Source organism: Manis javanica, chromosome 10, assembly GCF_040802235.1.
Source record: "Manis javanica isolate MJ-LG chromosome 10, MJ_LKY, whole genome shotgun sequence".
Lineage (NCBI taxonomy): Eukaryota > Metazoa > Chordata > Mammalia > Pholidota > Manidae > Manis > Manis javanica.
The window spans coordinates 36,469,920-36,479,063 of NC_133165.1; the positions used below are offsets into that span (position 1 = coordinate 36,469,920).

General features: G+C 49.7%; 1 protein-coding gene across 1 annotated transcript; it reads left to right on the forward strand.

Annotated features, from left to right (window-relative positions):
* TRIM50 (tripartite motif containing 50) lies at positions 1-5,695 on the forward strand. The gene is given in 8 exon segments (XM_037002507.1): positions 1-167; positions 169-223; positions 226-308; positions 310-385; positions 2,051-2,053; positions 3,841-3,933; positions 5,317-5,547; positions 5,669-5,695. Coding segments are annotated over 8 exon segments (735 nt in total).
* The last annotated feature ends 3,449 nt before the right edge of the window (positions 5,696-9,144 follow it).

A 9,144-nucleotide genomic window follows, 5' to 3' on the forward strand; every position in this document is an offset into this window, starting at 1 on the left:
ATGGCATGGCAGGTGAGCATGCCTGAGCTGGAGGACCGCCTTCAGTGCCCCATCTGCCTGGAGGTCTTCAAGGAGCCCCTGATGCTGCAGTGTGGCCACTCCCACTGCAAGGGCTGCCTGGTGTCCCCGTCCCGCCAGCTGGACTCGGAGCTGCATTTCCCTGTGTGTCAGCAGCAGCTCCCAGCCCAGTGTCTCCCTGGCGCTAGTGATCGAAGCCCTGCACCCCACCCCGGGGCCCCAGAGCCCAAGGAGTGTGTGCACCACCAGAACCCGCTCATCCTCTTCTGTGAGAAGGACCAAGAGCTCATCTAGTCTCTGCGGCCTGCTGGGCTCCCACCAGCACCACAAGGTCACGCCCATCTCCACTGCCTACAGCCACATGAAGGTAGGGAGGTTGCCTGTGGGCGGGAAGACTGGGCACCGCGGCAAAGAAGGGTCCAGGGCGAGAATACAAGTTTCCTCCAGGCTTGACCTGGAGCAGACCTTGCACAGCATTGTCTACCCATGGTGTTGGAGCATCTGCTCCAGTCCCCAGGTGCTGGGGAGTCCCGCCACATGCAGAATGGAGAGCCCCTGTGTCAGGGGCTAGTCCCTTCTTCCCCTGTTGTGTTTTCCTTTGTCCCTCTCTCATTTCTTGAGTGCTCCCAGACTGCACTCTCAGATGCAGCAGGGCAAGGAGTTTGTTTCGTTCCCAGGTATATTCCTATGCCAAGAGCCCCATCTCGCATGTAGTAAATGCTCAGAATGTATATGTGGAATCAGTGCATTCCTGCCCTTGTGGACTTCTGCTTCAGATCTAGCAGATCATCATTTAAGATGAATAATAATAACAGTGCTACCATCTTAGGTTAACACATTGATCTAAGGTTTACAAAGGGTAGACTTATTACTGTATTTTACAGAGGAGGAGGCCGAGGCCCGGAAGGTAAGGGTCTTTCCCAAGTTCATGCAGCTCATCCGTGGCAAAGCTAGAACTTGAACCAAGGCCAGTTGTCTTTCCACTGCCAACAAATTAAGAAAGGGCAGGGAGGGCTCTTGGAAGCAAATTATTATGGGTACCTGGCAGGGTGTTTGGCAGGAAGGTGAAGAGTGCAAACAAAATACAGGTGATGGGGGCAAGGAAAGGAAAGAGCATTCAGGTCTCCAGGCAGAGGGGCCCCTTGTAAGCTGTTCCAGGGGTTTCCTGGCTGAGTTTTCTGAGCAGCATTTCATTGCTCCTTTAACCCTGGGAGACAAGTAGTAAACTTGCACAGAGCCAGCCACATTGTCCACCAGCCCCTGCTACCCACAGACAGTCACTGGGCATCTGATATGTGCTAGGTGTCCAGTGCCCAGGTCTAATAGTGGGCAAGAGGGTCACCCTGCTCTAGAGGAGCTCCCTATCTGTAGGTCTGTCAGAGAGACCTGTGTGTCAGGTGCTGCTGTCAAGGGTAAAACATCAGAAATGGTGAGACTACCAGGAACATGGCTCCTGCATGGTCTCAGGTAGTCATGGAAGGCTTCCTAGAGGAAGGGGACTGCTAGTCTGAGACCTGAGCTACAAGGAGGACTTGATAGGAAAGGAAGGGGAGGAAAAACATTTCAAGTATAAAGACCACTGCCAAAGACTGGGAGGCAAACAGCATGGCACTTTTGAGGAATTGTAAGTTGGTCCATTAAGCCCAAGTGAGAGAAAGGTGGGAGCGAGATGGGGCAGGTGAGGTAATCAGGGCCAGGCCATGGAAAGGCCTATGTGACACATGAAGGGCTTTGTCGATTTTGCAGAGGACTCTGGTGGTGGTGGTGGTGGGGGGCACTGGAGGGCTTTAAGCAGGGTCAAGATGTGGTCCAATCCTGCTGGAGGGGAGAATGGAGAGTGAGGCTGGGGTAAGAGATTGGGAGTACTGTATGTATGTGGGTGGTGATAGAAGCCATAGGAGGGAGGAGACTAACCAGGGGAGTCTGCAGAGTGATAAGGGAAGACACAAACGATGCCCCCAGGGAGCACCAGGGTTTAAGATTTGTGTAGAGAGAGAGAGCACCAAAAAGGGGACAGAAAGAAGCATCAGAGGAAGTGAGAACACCGGCTGAATACAGCCTCCTGGAAATCAGAACAGACCATTTTAATGAGAACATCACACTCAGGTGAAATGTCTGCTGGGAACTGAAGAGTCTGCTAGATTAACAGTAAGAACTGATTATCTTGGCAAGAGTAGGTTTAGGGGAGTGTGGAAGGAGGAAGCCCAATTGCAGTGCAATGAAATTGAGCCCACATTTGATTCGAGGAGGGCTGTCTGGGAGAGAAGGAAACGCATAGGCTTGCCCTTCGTTTCTGGCGAGGAGCTGGGGACAGCTTCCTGGTTTGGGGTGTGGGTTTTTGTGATCTCAAGAATCTTCTCAGTGACCCAACTAAATAATGTTCTTTTATCAGATGCCCTTCACACATACCTGTTTTCTCCTATTGACTGAGATCTTGAAATTATTTATTCATTTGCAAAGTTCTGTTTCCTCCCACTGTGGCCCAGTTGACGGGAAAGAACTGGTTCTGTCTCCCTCTGCGTTGGGAAGGCTACCATTCAAATTCCCTTCTTGGACTGCTGTGAGATCTTCAGATGCCTCACTATCCAGAGCAAGACTGTGTCCATTTATCCCTACACTGGCTTTATTCTTTACTCAGCTCCCTTCCTGAAAGACTCTTGCCCCAACTTCTTCTTGGGAATGTTAGGAAAGAGTATAAAACCTAAATGTGATTTCTTCCCACTAGGATGTTTAAACATTTTAACAGTAAGGTATTAATAAAGGGCCACGTAGTGGAAGCTGCTCGGGCTGAGTGGGGGGTGGGGAAATTGATAAGGGCCTGGCGATACCTGTTTGAGTTTTTTAAACCTACCAGTAAGATTAAGACAAATGTAAAGGAAAGATATAACTGGCTTAGGCGATGGCCAGGGAAGAATGTGAACCCTGTAGTACTCAGCCAATGAGGAACCAGGGGAGGGACTCGCGCAGTAGGAAATAAATTACTGGCGCCAAACTCCCCAGGTGTGCCTGCCCAGCGGACACCTGATCTTGCAAGAGCGTCGTTAAAGCCTCGCTCTGCTGTTCTCTTTGTCTCCGTGTCCACTTATTGAATTTGGACCAGTAAGTGTTTCTCACAGGAATTATCTAAACCAAGGAGTCTGTGTACTTTGTGGGTGCAGGCCAGCAGGACTGTAGTCACGCAGTGCAGCCAGACTGTGGTCTGGGGGTCCTGGCTGGACCTCTAAGACTAGGTTAGGTTTGGGGCCAGGGCGGCTGGCCCAGGAGAAGTGAGAGGCTGGGCACACATCTGCCGGGGATGGATTCAGGTCTTCACAGGGACTGGAGAATCACCAGATGTAACCTGGGCCACTATATGCATCATTGGCCTCCCTGGAGGCCAGCCTCTTTGTGATACTCTTGATCAAATGTCCACTCATTCTGGGCCTGCTGGTGACTGGTGGGTTTACCAGGGAGTGTTCCACACAGGGAGCATTGGCTTCAGACTGGCCCTTGATGCTTTTGGGTGTTGTGCAGTGACTGTAACTGTGGATGTTGTCTGGGTTTAGAATCTCTGTCCATGTCATGGAGAGAAATGACATGTAACATGGAGACCTTCTTCTGCCAGGGAAATTTCCGCTCTCAGTCAGGAATATTCTAGAATAACCTTACCTATTTTGGGGTCAAGGGTATCTGGGTAACTCTGGGCCTTACCCTGACTCCAGTGGGGGTGCTCATGGTCATTGGGCTGCTTGCTCCCAAGGGTGAGGCCCAGGGCTGGCCCCAGATAGTGAAGAGGGTGAGGGTGCCAGCTGCTCACAGGCCATGGAATGTTGCCTTCCGGAGGAGTTAGCGGCTCTCATCTCTGACCTGAAGCAGGAACAGAAGAAGGTGGATGAGCATATTGCCAAACAGGTGAACAACAGGACCCGGATTGTCGTCAGTGCCCTTTCCCTTTGCCCTCTGCCCTAGAACCAGCCTCCTTCCTTGGCTGAAGAGCCCAGTTCTAATTTGTCCTTCACAGAAATTCAGGCCTTCCATGGAAAGCCAGAATTCAAAGCATTCCAGGGCAGGGTGGGGAAAGTGCAAATCTTCCCAGGGGAATTCAACCAAGTTGCCAGGGCTGTCTCCAAGTTGGTTTGTATCCCCCACATCCTTGGGACTGAGACAACACAGAACCTAAGTCCCAGAGGTAAAAAGCCCAAAGTGTGGGTGTGATTCACCCACCCCTGCCTCCTGTGCTTGACCTTGACAGTCTGTGGTAGCCACCCAGTGCATTGGAGTACAGGCCTTGAAAGGTCTGAAGCCCTCAGTGGCTGGCTGCTTTTCCTAACTGATAGGCAAGGCGGGAAGGTGTGGAGCCCCGGCTGCTGCGGAACAGGAGCAAGGGACCAGTTCCCCTGAGAGTCAACTTGTTCACCCCTCCTCACCCTGGAGGGGAGGTGGCATTACCCCGTCTGATGGAGGCAGAACTTGGGGTCTCACAGAAATCCTGGCTCTCTCTCCAGACAGCCCTCAAAGGGCCTTTTGATCTTTCCTCAGGTGTGGGACCCTGTGCTAAAGTGCAATCTAACATGCAGGCTTAATAGTTCAGACAAGCGAAAACAGAGCCACTACATTTGAAATAGGAGCTGGGGACCCAGCCTCTCCCACTGTGGCCACATCTGGGATCCCCTAGGCACAGTGTGAACACCCTGGGCAGGAGTGAGCCCTGGGACTCAGGTATTAGGGCCAGCCTGAGTCAGGAAGGCCTGTGGATAAACTGAGAGTTCCTGTGGCCAGGATTCTTACCTGGCCGTGGTTGACTAGCTCACTGCACACCTGTGGGCGATACATGGCTGTTCACTATAAAAAGAGCTCCACCCAGTGCTCTGGGTGCAACATGGTGGCAGGGCTGCAAGGCTGCAGGAGAGCAGAGCAGAGGCTGGAGTGGTGGCAGTGCCAAGGACAGAGGCCCAGAGGATGGCTGTGTGGGACAACTGTGCAGAGAGGCCCGGAGGATGGCTCTGTGGGACGGCTGTGTGGACAGAGGGGCCCAGAGGCAGAGACTGGCTTCCTGCATACAGACTCGCTCTGAGTGAATGGGATTTTAGTGACTGACCTGCTACCTGGAAATAAAGTTGGGTATAACCCTTTCACCTCAAGAACATTTTGCTGTAATTTTCTTTGGTCACACTGAATTCATAGCAAAGTCGCCCAGGGCTGAAACCCATTGGCAAGACAAGGCCCAAGAAGACCTAGGCTGCTAGGCCCTGGGGACACTGTCAGCCATAGACCACAGCTCCTCTGGTGCTGGCTGTGACTAGGCACTCCCTGTCCCAGAACGAGTCCGATGGCTTCAGCTGGGTGATCTGCCATGAGTTCCAGGAATTGCACCACCTGGTGGACGAGGAGAAGGCCCGGTACCTGCAAGGGGTGGAGGGTCACCCCTAAGGCCTCGTGGCTTCCCTGGACCTGCAGCTGGAGCAGGCTCCAGGAACTCGTGAGCAGCTGGGCCAGGCTGAGCGTGTGCTGGAGCAGTTCGGTAACGAGAGTCACCATGAATTCATCCAGGTGAATGGACAAGGGGAAGTCCCCCATGCTGAAGCCCCTAGATTCCCAAGAGCCTCCATCTTCCCAATGGCCTCTGCATAGCCTCCTCCTTGCCTTAACCTGCCTCTCTCTTGTCTTCCAGAAGTACCACTCCATGGCCTCCAGGTAATAACTTTGGAGGGAGCTCTCCGTCTCCACTAGTTCCTCCCTTCAGTTCATTGGGAGCAGCTGCCCACATCTGGCTCTGTCCTGAGCCCAGGGAAAACAGATGAGGGTCATGGGCCTGCCTTCAGGGGTCTTGAAGGCTGGTGAGAGGTGATAGGTGAACTCTGGTTACATCACCGTGGGTACCTAGAACAGAAGTTTGCAAAAGCTATGGAATTATCACAGAGCATGTGACTGGAGGGGACTGGCAGACAGTGTGCACTGGTTGGCAAGCTGAGAAGGGCAGCTTACAGGAGGCTGCCAGGCAAGCAGAATGGGGAGAGTCACATGGAAGGGCAGAGTAACACTCAGACTTGGGGGAGAATCTTGAGAAGTTTAGTATAGCTAGGGAGTAAGGGATAGCATGGGGCAGAATGGGAGATCAGGTGGGAGAGGTAGGGAATGGCTAGCACGAGGGCCTTCACCTGCACCACAGCTTGTGGGAAGGGGTTGGACCATGTTCTAGTCCCAGCAAATGAACACCCCATGCAATTCCCGAGCCTTTCTCAGACCCCGTTTATGAGAATCAACTTATTCTCTCAAATTTCTTTTAGTCTTAGGGACAGTTTGTTAAGGAGCCTTGATTTAAATGAAAAGACAGTGAATCTGATTGGCTGAACTGGGATTCAATTCAGCTGTGGCTGGGTCCAGGGTCACCTGACAGAGATGGTGCCCTCAAACAGTAGTGTGCATCAGAATCACGTGGTGAGCTTATTAAAATACAGGCTACTGGGCCTAGTCATCAGCTTGATTCACCGGGTCTCAGGAAGGGACCCAAGAAAATGTGCATTTCTAACATCAGGTGATGCTGCAGATCCCTGAGCTGCACTAGGAGAACCACTGAAGGTCCAGTGTTTCCTCTTCCAGGAACGAGGCGGGTCTTCTGCAAACAGCAGGGATGCGGGGGTGGGAATGATGGGCTGTCTTGAGTCTTTGAGGCTGTGGAGTGGCTGGGTGGACTTGCACACAAGTGAAGGGATGGCGTGCACAGTGCCAGCAGCACAGCCACTGTGAACTGTTGTCTCCAGAGCAGAGCTCCCAGCAGAGCAGAGCTCTCAGGAGGCCCGGCGCCTGGAAGGCCCGTTCTGCCCCATCTCCTTCAAGCGAGGCCTCCACCAGGCTGACATCAAGCTGACCATGTGGAAAAGGCTCTTCGGTAAGGTGTTGCCCAGTGAGGGCCCAACCCATTCTCTTTCCTGAGGGCTGTGCCTGGGGTGAGCAGCAATTTTTCACTTGCGTCTTACAGAGAACTGAAGAGAGGCTTGCAGAAGCTGGTGGTGAGAGCAGTGGGTGGGGCTTCCCCTAAACAGCTGGGGCTCATGCTCAGCTCCCTGTCTTAGTGCAAGATGACATCCGCTGGGTGACAGAGTGAGATGTGTAATTTCTCAGCCTCAGTTTCCTCATCTGTACAGAGGGTCTCTCAGTGCCCACCTTGCTGGGTTGTGTAGTTAATACATGTGTGTCTGTAGAGCTTTTTTTAATTAAGGTATTGATAATACACTCTTATAAAGGTTTCACATAAAAAACAATGTGGTTACTGCATTTACCCATATTATCAATTCCCCACCCATACCCCCAATACAGTCACTGTCCATCAGTGTAGTAAGATGCCACAGATTCACTATTTGCCTTCTCTGTGCTACACTGTTTTCCCTGTGATCCCCCACAACATGTGTACTAAACTTAATACCCCTCAATCCCCTTCTCCCTCCCTCCCCACCCACCTTCCCACACCCCTCCCCTTTGGTAACCACTAGTCCCTTCTTGGAGTTTCTGAGTCTGCTGCTATTTTATCCCTTCAGTTTTGCTTCGTTGTTATACTCCACAAATGAGGGAAATCATTTGGCACTTGTCTTTTTCCACCTGGCTTATTTCACTGAGCATAATACCCTCCAGCTCCATCCATGTTATCGAAAATGGTAGGATTTGTTTCCTTCTTATGGCTGAATGAGTAATATTCCATTGTATATATGTACCACATCTTCTTTATCCATTCATCTACTGATGGACACTTAGGTTGCTTCCATATCTTGGCTATTATAAATAGTGCTGTATAAACATAGGGGTGCATATGTCTTTTTGAATCTGAGAAGTTGTATTCTTTGGGTAAATTCCAAGGGGTGGGATTCCCGGGTCAAATGGTATTTCTATTTTTAGCTTCTTGAGGAACCTCCATATTGCTTTCCACAATGGTTGAACTAGCTTACATTCCTATCAGCAGTGTAGGAGGGTTCCCCTTTCTCCGCATCCTCACCAGCATTTGTTGCTCTTAGTCTTTTCGATGCTGGCCATCCTTACTGGTGTGAGGTGATATCTCATTGTGGTTTTAATTTGCATTTCCCTGATGGTTAGTGATGTGGAGCATCTTTTCATGTGTCTGTTAGCCATATGAATTTCTTCTTTGGAGAACTGTCTCTTCATATCCTCTGCCCATTTTTAATCAGATTATTTGCTTTTTCAATGATGAGGCATGTGAGTTCTTTATATATTTTGTATGTTAACCCCTTGTCAGATATCTCATTTACAAATATATTCTCCCATACTGTAGGATGCCTTTTTGTTCTGTTGATGATGTCCTTTTCCATACAGAAACTTTTTAGTTTGATGTAATCCCATGAGTTCATTTTTGCTTTTGTTTCCCTTGCTCGAGGAGATATGTTCAGGAAGAAGTTGCTCATGCTTATATTCAGGAGATTTTTGCCTATGTTGTCTTCTAAGAGTTTTATGGTTTCATGACTTACATTCAGGTCTTTGATCCATTATGAGTTTACTTTTGTGTGTGGGGTTAAACAATAATCCAGTTTCGTTCTCCTGCATGTAGCTGTCCAGTTTTGCCAACACCAGCTGTTGTAGAGTCTGTCATTTCCCCATTGTATGTCCATGGCTCCTTTATCCTATATTAATTGACTGTATATGGTTGGGTTTATATCAGGGCTCTCTAGTCTGTTCCATTGGTCTATGGGCCTGTTCTTGTGCCAGTACCAAATTGTCTTGATTACTGTGGCTTTGTAGTAGAGCTTGAAGTTGGGGATCATAATCCCCCCAGCTTTATTCTTCCTTCTCAGGATTGCTTTGGCTATTTGAGGTCTTTTGTGTTTCCATATGAATTTTAGAATGATTTTCTCTAGTTCGTTGAAGAATGCTGTTTGTATTTTGATAGGAATTGCATTGAATCTGTAGATTGCTTTAGGCAGGATGGCCTTTTAACAATATTAATTCTTCCTATCCATGAGCATGGGAATGTGTTTCTATTTATTGGTATCTTCTTTAATTTATCTCATAAGTGTCTTGTAGTTTTAAGAGTATAGGTCTTTCACTTCCTTGGTTAGGTTTAGTCCTAGGTTTGACACAGCTGTGAATGGAATTGCTTTCCTGATTTCTCTCTCTGCTAGTTCATTGTTAGTGTATAAGAAT